Source organism: Motacilla alba, chromosome Z (genome assembly GCF_015832195.1).
Source record: "Motacilla alba alba isolate MOTALB_02 chromosome Z, Motacilla_alba_V1.0_pri, whole genome shotgun sequence".
NCBI classification, from domain to species: domain Eukaryota; kingdom Metazoa; phylum Chordata; class Aves; order Passeriformes; family Motacillidae; genus Motacilla; species Motacilla alba.
The window spans coordinates 49,745,838-49,759,414 of record NC_052046.1 but is presented as its reverse complement, the minus strand read 5'-3'; the positions used below and the strand labels follow the sequence as shown (position 1 = coordinate 49,759,414).

Below are 13,577 nucleotides of genomic sequence, written 5' to 3'. Positions count from 1 at the left end.
ATGAGTCTATCATCTGACATAGTACAAAAGAGTTATGAAAAAAGCCTTTAAAGCAGTAAGAGACGTGAATATTAAAGTTAAAGTTAATATAGTTAGTTAAATATACAGACCTATTAAAGACACTAGTTCTGGATTTTTTTCTGCTACTTGTTGATATGCAGGTTAATGGAATGTCATGTATGGAACTGTTGCTTCCTAATTCTATCAGTGTTGAATATAAAAATCACAGCTAAATTTCTACAGCTAAGTTTCAAACATGTTGGGTTTTATCTTTTTTGTCACTCCCTCCCTTCACACACATGCAAGAATATAGAATGCAAACTAAAGCACCACCCTTGCCTATGGACTACATCACTACAACACAGCTAGAGCCAGCTGACATTTCAAATTTTTCTTTCAGCGGCTGACAGCCGTCCAATGCTTATCCCTAGCTGGCTTCAGGCAGCTCAGAAAACAGTGAGCACACTCAAGCCATCAGAAGGATCTTGTGAGGTTTATTCCTTCCCAGCAGCCAGACAGCTGGTTAAAGGAAGATGGCAAGTGCAAGCAAGGGAAACGTCTCTGTGGTATTCACTAGTGAACAGACCACCTAACAGCAAATTCCCAGAAAAGGCTTCTCTCTGCTAGGGCAGCAAATGGAATGTCTACCATGAACATATCTTTTAAATCCAGGCAAGCATTTAAGAAAAACTTGCATTACAAGTAAGGAAAACTTGCCAGAGAAGTGGATTAAAGCAGCCCACGTCTGAGCACTGAAATGCATGAAGTGCTAGTGGGATGCCTCTAGTACCAGAGCATTCAGCTACAGTGCTTTAACTACTGGTGTTGCCCAACAAAACATGCTGGCTGCTGCTTAAGAAAGCCATTGCAGACTATCAGGAAAGCATAAAACATTCAAACACATGCTCTGTGTGCTCATGGAGGACTCCTCCCGTAACATTCCAGGTTGTGAATTTTCAAACTTGGGTCTACTGGAAAACTGTGTTTTAATGGAGTATGACATTACTCATTCACACAGAATATTAGGTACTTTATTCTGACATTAGATAACACAGCAATGAAACGGTCTAAATCTTCTTTAACACTATTTTAGTCAAGTAACTGCAAGTAATTTGTGCTAGATGTTTTATCCTGTACTTCTATAATGCTAATGCTTCCGAATTTTTTTAAATTGTATCCCTGCTAAGCCAAATATATATCATAGTTTTCAGCTCACTGAAACAAATATTAACTCACAGTGTCTATTAACACCTCTTGACACTTACAGTGCTGAGAGTACAGAAACTTAATCACAAATGCTGGAACAAACACAAAAAATGTTACTGTTCGTCAGCTAAATTGCAGTATCTGACAACACATGACAAAATAAAATACATTCTGCTTTGTATAGGCACTGTTCTGAGATCTTGATTAAATAAAAGCCACAGAAATGACCTTTTTTTCTGCCTGAAGAAAATCCACAGAAACCACCCAGCACCATGCTGCAAAGCTTGCAGAATTCAAAAAGCGCTAACTTAGCAGTCTTAGGCTGGAAAAGAGCATAATCAACAAAGAAGTAAAATTTACTGTCTGTATTCTCATTCAAAAAATGCCTTGAAGCAGAACAGTTTTGAAAAGTTCTCTATGTACTGTCCAGAACCAGGGTGTGTGCTGCAGATAGAACGCAAGGGAACAATCTACTTGAAGTCTGATTTCAGGACTAGTAGGCTGGTTCAGCAAAGAAGTGCTGCCTTGAAGGCCCAAAGAACATTTCTGGAAAGTAGCAATTACAGAGGAAAAGATGCACGTTGAATGGATAATGCAGAAGCCACTGTATGAGAAATCTTCCATTACTCAGATCTACCAAATTGCTCTGTAGACTTCCACTAGCAAACTAACAAAAGTAGCTTCAACATCCCACAAAATCACAGCTTATATCAAAGTTAGATTATAATTCAAGCATAGTGAAAGAGTAAGGAAAAAGAAATACCAACAATTTATAACCACTATGCTAAAAAGAGCAAAAAGAATACCAGTACAGATGTATCTTTTTTAAGTTACATCAATTAGGTTTCTTCCTTAGAGCCTTCTGAAACTAGCACACCCTCCTTAGTATTTAAATAATTCAGTTTTTCTTATGAAGCCAAACACAAGAAAACAAGAATGTATCAATTCACTGCTAATTCTGGGTTTTTACTGCTTTCATTGCACATTTCCTTCCTGCTTGATTCTATTTATCCTTATTTATCAGCATAATGATTTTGTTAAATGAAGTTAGAAGAATTTTCATGCATTTTATCAATGGAAAAATAAAAACACTGATAAAGAAAAGATACTTAAACATACCTGTCCAAAAACTGCCATACACATTTAAATATTATACCCACATCATTCACCTAATTAATCTGCAAGAATTAGATATTGCAGTGCTTTGCTATCTTTCTTCTACATAGTTCAAATGACATACAGGCACACTATGGAGAAAACACAGCCAAAGAGCCTCACATCCAACAACCAGATTAGACATTAAACAAAACAACAAAAAAAACACCAAAAAACCCCCCCAAAAAACAAAAAACCCATCCCAAAACAAACAAACAAAGAAAACCCCAAAAGAAACCCCAAAGAAAAACAATTCAATAATTTTTCCTTTTGATTAAAATTTTACATTATTTCTTATTCTAAATAGAGCATTCCACATTTGTTTCCACTAGATGAATACCTCTGAATACCTTGTGACCAAAAAATAATTTAGTTTAATCCAATGCTTTTCAGTTTTGGTATTCAGGGAACAGAAAACTGGGTTGCTTGATTTAACTTTTTTAGATATGTGTGGCTATTTAACAACAGAAAAAATTGATACTTATTTCTTTCTGAATTTTCATTTAAAATATTTTTAATCAAAAAAAGAGAAAAAACCCTTTTCTTTGCAGACATACAAACACAGTATGTGTTTGCTATTTTTTACTAGCAAACTGACTGAGAGGACATGTAACTTCCGTAATATGACTCACTGGGAACAAAACTGTAAGAAATCAGTTAATAGCATAACAGAAAATATCTTTCCACCTCTTACAGCCAAAGGACACTAAGTACACTGTTTTTCTTTCCCCTTACTCAAAAACAAATGCTACATTCAAAAAGCTTTATTAATTCAAGATACATGTCTTGGATTTTATATGCAAGAATAGAATTCCAAGTAGCATCTTTGAGTAGCATAGCACAGGCACTGGCATTATAGATAAGTAATACAGGGGAACAAACTACTGAAGAAAGTTAGGATGCTCTGTCACTACTATTGTCCACGCTTATTTTTCTAGTTAAGCTAAAGACAGCTTCACAAAACTTCTAGAGAAAAATACCTTCCTAAGGGAAAAAAAAAACAAAAAACCATTGCTACCTGTCTATGTTCCTTGCAGGACACAAAAAACCTAAAGAAAGAAGTAAGTAAATTACTGCTGGGCACAAAAATAGAGGCAATGAGTTGCAACCTTTATAGGAAATCTGTCCCTTTGAACTGGAAGATGTCCCTATGTCTCTGTTTTGCTTGCCCTCTTTTGTCTGAATAAAAGCCCCATATTTCTTAAATGAATAAATAATAGCATCAGTCATGGCACGCTGTTAAGTGGGCTGTACTGCAAGCAACTTTATGCCCGCAGTATCTTTTGGCAAAGACCAGCTATTGGTCTAGTACTTAGAGGAGAACACTGTCCTGTGAAAGCTGCAGTATTTAAAAACCCCCGCATTTAGCAAATCTGTGAAGAGTTTCATTTTGGAAACGTTTTCAAAAATAAGGAAAGAGTTCAGGAAATATCACTCACTGATTTCCTGAGAACACTATGAATCACTTGAGATCATCGCTAGTTTCATAAAAGCAGAAGCACAGAACAAAACATTTTAGTAAAACTCACCAATCAAGTAATTGGATATTACTTACTCAAAAAACCCCACATGAGTAATTTGGGAGAAAAACTGATCCTCAGCCAGATAAACAACAGGGAGATGAGCAAACTATTTTAAATGATGTTGGTCTCTTGTTACAGAAGGTACTCAGAACAAGCATTTTCAAGCATCTTTAATATTTACTACTGTGCTTCAAAAGATTAACAATTCCAAACAACAGATTATTTTTCAATATAGATGAGGGAATATAAATTAGCAGCTATAGCTTATACAGGTATGTTTCTGCCCTTGGTAACCTGCAGTGCTAGATGCTAATGGAAGTCTGACACCTGGACAAAGACCTGATTTGATGGTTTGATAAATAGATCACATTAAAATCCTAAACTTTCAATGTAAGTTTTTGAAGAAGTTCATTCATAAGCTTCACAGTCCTTTGGTTTTCTTCTCCACTATCATTAAATCTGTAAGCAGTACGGATAAGAAGGTTATAAACTTCTTTGCTTGTATCAGTTATCTCAGTAATCTGAAAGGAAACACAAAAAGTTAAATTTGGCAATTATGTTGCTAAACACTAAGAATTCTTCAAAATACTTGGAAGAAAACCAGATTTTTTCCTCACCCCTGACTATAAGAGAACCAACTTCTGCCTGAGGTATCTCTTTTCATATCTGTGCCCGAGGTATCTATTTTCATACCCAGTGGTGTCGAGCAACTTTGAGATTTCTGTTGTTTTCTCAAATTTAAGTGAAACAAATCAAGAGGCCAGAAAGTTTTTAAAGGAAACACAAATGGAGAGTATAACCATTTGTAAGTCATTGCCATAGAAAAGAACTTAAAGCACATGAAGGTTCTGTGTGTGCTAGGGGCAACAATTCAGTTCTGTAAAGCTTTCAAAAATGAAAATAAATACCTCCCCCAAGAGATGAAAAAAACCAGGAAGACTATAAGTTGCAATTTTTGCAGATTGGAAGGGACTTGACTCCTCATTATCTGTGTTAAACCCGAGTTTACTGTGCTAAAAAGAACCACAGCCGTGCATCCCAAATCAGTTCCACTCCATTCTGCCTTTCATATATTGTCTTTAGTCCCTTTCAAATCACATGAACAGTCTAGCTACACATTAGTGATTATACAGATACAGTCAAAATTAATCAGACTGATAAACCAACAAACTGGCCTACAACAGTTCATGACCCACTCTGCACTGGGAAATATTCAGAGTTTTCAAAGTTAGTTATATTGCTATCTACAAAGAAGCAGAAGATTGTCTTTGGTCCTCCTGGAGGGATTTAAAGTAGCAGGCTAATACATTACAGCATCACAACTCAACAGCTGCACTCTCTTCATGAAGAGAAACTAGAAATAGCAGTCTGTAAAAATATATACAACCCCCACAAACTTTATCATTACATTCTTAAACCATGAAAAGAATTGATCATTTGTGAACTTGTACCCTAGGATGTGAGAAATACCTTAGCCCTTCCTAAAGAGAAAAATGTTATGTCTTTTTAGTCAGCCAGCTGTGTCAGAAAATCAGATGCCTTACATATGCCATATACCCTATACAGGTCTATCCGTAGGACCACAATGCTGCTGAATGGAAAACTTCTGGAAATATTAAAACTACACACTGGCCCTAGACCTGCTTGCATGGGGGCATGCACTTCTTACAAGAATATGGTTTGATATTAAGGAATGGATTTCTAATCCTACACTGAGACAGCACTGTTTATCTTAAGTAACACAAACACATTTTATAGTTCATACCAATACACCTGAAGGCTGTCATCACCAACAGGAAGATACTGTGGCAAGCTTCCAGCCTTTTACATCTCTTCATCTTTTTTTACACCTTAAGAGACACTGTCTTAGCTCTTCATTTTCTCCTTCTCTCTCAATTACCACACTATTTTCTTCACTGGCTTTGCCAACCAAGCTTCTGCCACATCAATGCTAAGACCTAGTAACCAGCTGTTCCACCCAATGGGAATCAGCGAGAAGAGAGTTCCATCATGTCTGCAGTAGCTGGATAATTTAGGGAGTGATTTTCTTTGGGAAAATCAAAATGTTTGCACATGCTATCTACACCATTGTAAATGAACTGTAGGTATCCCTTAACTGCAAGCTATTACTTAAGCTGTTTCTGCATCTGTAGAGTGACGACATTAACCTTGTCAGTGAGATCAAGAAGTGAATGAAAAATATTAGTGAATGAAAAATATTTTAACTGAATTTTAGCTGAAAGAGGTATGTAGCAGGTTAGATATGGCTGTTGTAGCCACAGTCTCCTTTAATTCCCTGCTATGTGTTTTATTTATTAAGAGGTAGAAACCTAAATCAAAAATAGTAAAATAAGTATGTATTTAAGTTAACCTGAAAAAAAAAGAAAGAAACACTTACATGGTAAATACATTCCTGGGCAATCTTATGTCCACCAGGTGAAAAGAGCAAGAAGCTGGTCAGAAGATGTGTTGTGAGTCGCTGGTTACAACAGTGCTCTATACCCATGACCCTGTGTACAGCAGCCTCCAGGTCTTTGAGAGAAAGGTCTGTGCAACTGAACAACATCATTAGGTGATTGTAGACTGCTTGAGCTTCCACCTGTAGAAAATAATTTCAAAGGGTGAAGGATCAGAGAAGAGTAAAGGTCAAATCTATCGTATTTACTTTGGATTTATTCACTAAAACAAAACTGAATCCTCAGAGAAACAAAGATTTAAAAAAAAGTTTGAATTTAAACAGCAGGAAAACCAGGAAAGGAAGGGCTGTAACACATTTCTTTTACACTGATTCATACACACAAAGGTGAACAAAATGGACTTTTTTTTTCTTTGGTCTTACAAATGAAGCAGACAGGGCATCAAGCCAGGATTTTACCTTTTTTAATAATATAAGGAAATGGAGAAAGTCCCTCAGAAGAACATGGTCCAATTTTCACATTGTGGGAAAAAGAACAAAGGCTCCTCAAGGGCTCATTTCAGTATAGCTGCTGTAAATCAATTAAATCCCCATGCAGTCTGATCTCGGCTGATAAAATGTTCTGGTAGGAATGTGTGATTTAACTTCTTCCTGTGTTGTTTGCAACTTATGTTTTTATGTTGTGAGCTGGACAATAAAACCTAACTTTTACTGGGGGTAGGAAACAGAACATTTTGGCACCTCTAGAAAAAGGACTATGAGCAACTACTGAAAAAAAATCCTAACAATAATTCTGTTCCCTGTATTAAAAATTAACTGGAAAAAAACTTGTACATGGAATGCAAACGAGTATCAGCTGGAGCAAAAGAAAAATACACCACTGCAGACCTAAAGGAAAAGAACACCTGTTTCTCAAGGATATTCACTGGGACAATTTTTTTCAGACATTTGTCTAACATTGACCTACCCTTTCAACAATTTCACATAATACAGCCTGAAAAAGCTGTTATTCTTGCTTCAAGTCCACAACTACATGTGAGGCACAAATCATACCAGGATCTACAGAAAAGTAACTGGAATTCCTCACGATTCTGTATTCCTCTGTGCATCATATGAGCCAGAGACTGCAGATGGAGAGTAGCTGGTCCTGCTCCGAGAACTCATGTACCCTAAAAATCTCATTCTTAGGGCCAAACTCCAAGTTTTGCTCCCTCAATGTTTCAAACCCTAAAGGTATGATGGGAGTGCAACAAAGGAATAAATATTGAGAAGCAGAAGTTTTATTCCTGCACATGCGTGAACTCCAGTGAACAGCAGAAGTAGCCTTTTTCTTCTTTAAATAATTTAAACACTTTGTATTACACTCTGGCTAATATAAAGGTGTTACCTAAAGCACAGAATAGGAAGAAAAAATCTTAAATGCAAACCTTCCCACACAAAAATAATACTGAATGAAAAGTACACCAGATTGACATCTACCAGAAGTTCCCACAGCGTGTTAATCCTTAACTAGTGAAAGGTGCTGGGTTTGAGGTGGAAACCACTTCATTTGAAAGAGCTGAGAGCTAATCTGCTGAAGGACAAATTTAAAAAAAAAAATCCAAACACCTAACTGAAGGCAGAAGTTTTGCATGAGGTGTGGGGATCCTTCTGAAGAGCCTGACCAGTGCAAAAAAAAAAAAAAAAAAAAAAAAAAGAAAAAAGAAAAGTCTCAGTTCAAATACGTAAGAAAAGAAAAAATAATGATAATGAACTGAAATATCAGACTATCAGACTTCTGGGAAAAGATGAGTCACTAGGTGGGTTGTTTTGTTGTTTCTAAAGTTTGTCTTATGTTATGACTGAATAACAAAATGGAACAGGGGACACACAAGAAGATGATTTCATATATGGGACAAAGTGATTTCACTCTGTGGAGTTAAACCAATACATTGATCTGCAGCTATAGTGCAATAGCTTCAATCACTCTTGTTTATTGCTCATATATTGCCTACTTTCCCAAAAATACGTTCTAAAAACAACCCTGATTTCTTTACTTTACCCTAGCTCTAACCTAACTCTGCTCAGCCAAACCTTCCCTTGCCTTCCCATCCCTTGCTCCTATACTATGAGAAATGTAAGTGAAAAAAAATCCTGTAGGTTACTGGGATGTGATCTTGCATTTTTAGTGCCATCTGAAAAGCAGGAGGGAAGGAAAGGAAATAAAATACTGCATAATGCACTGTTGTACGTAGAGCATTACATTTAAATTTAAAACATGATTTTTACTACTGTGGTGTACTGAGCTACATTTTTAAATCCACCAGAATCCATTTTCAAATTAAGGTAAACTAGACAAGCTGGAGCCTTTTGAATTGGGCCTTTGTAGATCCAATTGCTTGGGCTAGTTCGGATTTGCACAATAGGTTCAAATTAAAGGCTTTCAAGTATCTGCGTGCATACCCACGCACACAGCACTCTTCGTGGAGTATGGTTAGAGCACTGCTCCTTCTGTCACCAGCTCAGCATATGGTATTATCAGGCATTTGTTACTGCATCACATGCCAAAAACTGGAGAGAAATCAGAGTAGCTGGGGAAGGTCAGGATTCAAGACTGTGTTTGATTAAGTGTCTTCATGGTTTCAACTGCTGTGATTTCTCTTGTTTCCTTCTCAGAAGATGCCATAACACAGGCATGCTGAATTCTGTCCCACTGATTTTAAAAATACCATCACTAGGGTATTTTTATTTAAGATTAAAAACACCCTGGTTATCCGAAAGAAGGCCAAGAGGGTGTTAATCTATATCACATACTCAAAAAGGAGGAAAAAGCTTTTCTAAATGTCAAAAGCCAGAAAAACCCCAACTTTCAAATTGTCCACTGTGACACAATTCTCAGAGACTTTGTAAAGTCAATACCCTTCATTTTTCTGATGTGCACTATTTGTTTTACAGCAATAAGATAACATCAGACTATTGACTGCATATTGCCACTTACTATCACTATGTTACCCACCATTGTTTGAGTCCTTTGTTGATTTTCATTCTTAGGACAGTAGTAAAATGCCAGCAGCCACAGCACAGCATCTGGTTCTACAGCAGCCTTCAGTAATTGTTCTGCTGCAATATCCAGCCATTCTCCAAAACAAGCAACCAAAAACCAGATTTCAAAGAGGTCAGTGAGAGAACTGGAAAACAACACAGATAAAATTAGGTATTTCTCATTATTTAATTGCCTTAAATTAACTAGAAGGGATGCTGACAGTTAATTTAAAAAAAAATTTAAACTACACTTCAACAGAGAATACTTTACCTGCTAATCATACAGCCATGTACTACTTAGTCTATTATCTGAAATCACAATCAAATGAGACACACCCAGTGTTACTACAGATTAACTCTGACAGTACAACAGACTATCCTTAACAGCAGCTTCTAATAAACTGTGACAAAATATTATGTAAGAAAATATACATAATAGAATTCATCCCTACTGTTTATACGCTTCAGCTGCAGGATTTCCAAAACTTTAAAATCATATTATACTCTTAACATACTGATGCCTTTCACTTTCTCTCTGTTGCTTTCCAGGGTTATTTTCTGCTTTTTGGTAATTCATTAAGTGCATCTTTTTTGGTCATTAATGAGGAATTATATTTAGACGGACTAAATATAAAGTTTTAAAGTATATTTTAAAGTATATCTCCTGACTGTATAAGTTCATGTTTTCTTAAATGAAAATTTTGAAGGTGTTTACACGAGAATTATTGCAGTAAGAAAGGACCACCACTCATCTCCACACTTTCTCATGTGTATTCCTCTAAAGTCAGAGAAGACTAAAGAAAAGAGATGCAAACTAATGGTAGGTGTCTCAGAAGCAAAAAGTTAAACTAAGCATGGAAGGACAAACAGAAGGACAGCTAGATTAAGAACTAGGAACAATTATTTCTAATAAATTTGCCAAAACTTGAAAGAATTAGATGGTTTTCTTATGTTTTATTCCTGAGGACTCCAAACGCTGCTGCGCCACCTTTGCAAGGAAACTACAAGAAGATCTTAGAAATTCCAGGAGTTGATGTTACCATTATCTTGAACACTTTCTACAATTACAGAGCCTGTTTTGCAGTCATGTACCCTCCACTTCCATCCCCACTGCTGTTTCTGCCCACTCTGTAGTGGCACCTATGCTCCACTGTCATTGCCGAAAGTGTCCCTTCACTATTTCTGGGACTTTCCCCCACAAAATGTCTGTAAGTTCATCAACTGATCAACTGATTTCTAGTTAAAAATGTCATGTAACATTCACTGCTCACTGAGAGTACTACATATAATAATAAATCTCAGCACAGAAGCAATCTGTTGATTAGAAGGACACAGAAAGCACTTTGCTATAAGACTCACATTTGGTATAAAATAAGCCCCCTGAAAACCAAAACCTATATAAAAAGAGAGCATTGAGAACCAACAGGATATGCTGTGTAACAGAATTTCTTTTCTCCTCTGTAAATCTTATTAAGTCGAAAGAATACAGAATCAGGAATAAAGCAATGAAAGAAAACTGAATACAGTTTCGTCATAGATATTAGTATTTATAAGATGTTGGATCAATTTTCTTTCTAACTGGGAGGGGTTTGGTAGAAAACATAATTGTTGTAGGAGTTCTAAAGGAAGTAGGAGTGTATTCTGGCAAGTACAATACTGTTCAAACTAGTGTACTGTTCAATATAAAGGGGGGAAAAGACTATATATAAACCAAGAAAGGGCTGGGCAACAAAAGGTTGCCCAGACATGGTTATATTACTGTAATGTATAATGATGGTTGGTATTTGTTTTATTTATTTGTTCTAACCTCAAGTTATGTGTTTCTTTAAGAAATCAAGGTCAGCTATGGGTCACTTCAAGGACAGAAAGGTTTGACAAACTTCAGGGAGGAACAGGCGAGCACTGAACTGCAGCTCATACAGAAAGTGAGAAGCTACCACCAGACAGCCTGGCCTCAGAGGGAGCAACAAAAAGCTTTTTCTGCCACTCAGCAACAACAAAAAAAAGGCCCCTGTGAGTTAACTGAAACCAAGCATGGTTGCAAACATCTTTGTTCCAGTATCCAGGGGAAAACTGGGACAGAGTGGCTGGACAGCAGCCAGGAAGAAAGGGACCTGGGGGTACTGATTAAAGGCAGACTGAACACTAGGCAGCAGAGAGCCCAGGGGCCAAGAAGGCCAATGGCATCCTGACCTGTATCAGCAACAGGACCAAGGCAGTTCCCCTGTGCTGGGCACTGGTGAGGCCACACCTTGAGTGCTGTGTCCAGTTCTTCCCTGAATTTAGGAAGGACAGTGAGATGCTGGAGGGAGTCCAGAGAAGGGAAACCAAGCTGGTGAAGGGTGAACCAAACCCTATGAGGAGCAGCTGAGGGGTTGTTTAGCCTAGAGAAGGCACAGGGGAGACCTTACTGCTTTCCAAAATGACCAGAAAGGAGGATGCAGCCAGGTGGGGATCTGTCTCTTCTCACAGGCACCAGTGACAGGACAAGGTGACAGTCTTAAGCTGCACCAGGGAAGGTTTACATTGGACATTAGAAAGAAGTTCTTCACAGCAAGAGTAATCACACATTGAAATGGGCTGCCCAGGGATGTGGTGGAGTCACTGTCTCTGGAGATGTTTAAAAAAGACTGGATGTGGCACTTGGTGTTGACAATGTGGTGTTAGATCATAGGTTGGACTTGATGATCTCAAAGGTTTTTTCCAGCCTAGGTGATTCTGCGATTCTATGATCTTGTTTTGCAAATCTGGCTGGCCTCGGTGTTCTTTGTTTCTTTTGATATATTTCAAGTTTAAAATCAAAATTAATTTGGTTTTTTTTGAACTTAAAAGCTGTTCGACATTCTTTGGACAGCTAACTCTCAGAGTAGACCTAAGCAAATTTGTATCCAAGTGCTGTACAAGTCAGGTCTCATCACACTCCTTATAAGAAAGAATTACAAGGCACAGCAGATAGAGATGTATGCTTTTTCATTATTTTCATATAGTCACAGAACATGCCCTACCAAAGCATAATTTATGTAGACAAACAAACCCCAAGGGCAGCAGGTCAGAAACATAGAGTGACAGCCCAAAGATTAACACAACAAAAATGATACTGCAGTCTGTCAGTCAAATTTATGAAAATAAGGAAGTTTGCAGTTTCGGCGTTTGTACAAACCTGCAGAAAGCCAAGCTTCTTCATAAAACAGGGTTATAAGTTTTGAGGCAGAAATGGGAGAATAGACAAGTAAGCATTTCCATTATGCAGCTAGATATTTGTTGGAAGGAATAACAAGATTTTGTTTCCTCAGAGGCTTATTGGCCAGGTAGACAGATGCTATAAAGCTCAGGTTTAGAAAGTAATCCAAATTATATTCTTAAAAATAAAGCTCGACTTAGAGAATAATAAGAAAATGATGAAATATAGTCACTAAAGACTTCAAATGACATGACCTTTCACAAACTAACATGCAAAGGACAAAAAGTTTGAAGATCTTATACTGCTTACCTATCGTTTGTATCTTCTGCTATTGCTTTGAGCATATCTGAAATGTGTTTCACGTGTTGAGACCAATATGTAGATGGGAGTTCTGAGGATGAAAACAAAACACTTAAAATCATAGCCGGTCCACTAGAATGTAGCACTGAAGCATTAAGGTAGCTGTAAGATTTCTCCAAATTGATTAAGTTATCATGAAGTATTTAAAATTTCATTTCAAAATCTCCCAATTTTAAGCAATACCTATTACTGTGTTTCATACAATTCATTGATAAAGCCATGGAAGGAAGTACAGCTAGGAATATTGAAATGAGGCTGATGTTCCTTTGCTACTGCAATATTAATATATAATCAGTGCAGTAGTATTTTTAGAGGCTCTTGTACTGAGCTTTAATTATTGTCTATAAAAAAAATCATACCAGATTGAACAGTGGTTTCTTGATATGTATGAATACAAAACCTGAAAAAAAGTTGTGTTTGCAATCTAAGATATCAGAATTCAAGTCTCAGAGAGAAACAGAAAGCCTGTTTCCTGTGAAATACATGTGAATTTTTCCATAGTGACAATTACTGATACCATAACATAAGATTAAAGTATTTTTACAATTTCTGTAACATGGCTTCCTTCCTACATAATTATGTATTCTTTCTTTGTTATTAACTTCTGATTTAGCTTTCTTTAAAGTTACATCTGTAGTATTGTTACATATGAACAGATGTTCCTGCAGAAAAATGCATTATAAGAATATTATGAAAATTGCTAAATCAATTAGCA

General features: G+C 36.8%; 1 protein-coding gene across 6 annotated transcripts in view; it reads right to left on the bottom strand.

Moving 5' to 3' along the window:
* Positions 1-2,147: 2,147 nt before the first annotated feature.
* Positions 2,148-13,577, bottom strand: part of FANCC (FA complementation group C) — a 78,388-nt gene continuing 66,958 nt past the window's right edge. For all 6 annotated transcript variants that reach the window (XM_038124214.1, XM_038124213.1, XM_038124218.1 and 3 more), the window contains 4 exons: positions 12,812-12,893; positions 9,296-9,467; positions 6,283-6,483; positions 2,148-4,405 (listed from right to left, as the gene is read on the bottom strand). In XM_038124214.1, coding sequence (XP_037980142.1) covers positions 4,262-4,405; positions 6,283-6,483; positions 9,296-9,467; positions 12,812-12,893 — 599 coding nt within the window. In that variant the 3' untranslated portion in view covers positions 2,148-4,261. The remainder of the gene's footprint in view (positions 4,406-6,282; positions 6,484-9,295; positions 9,468-12,811; positions 12,894-13,577) is intronic.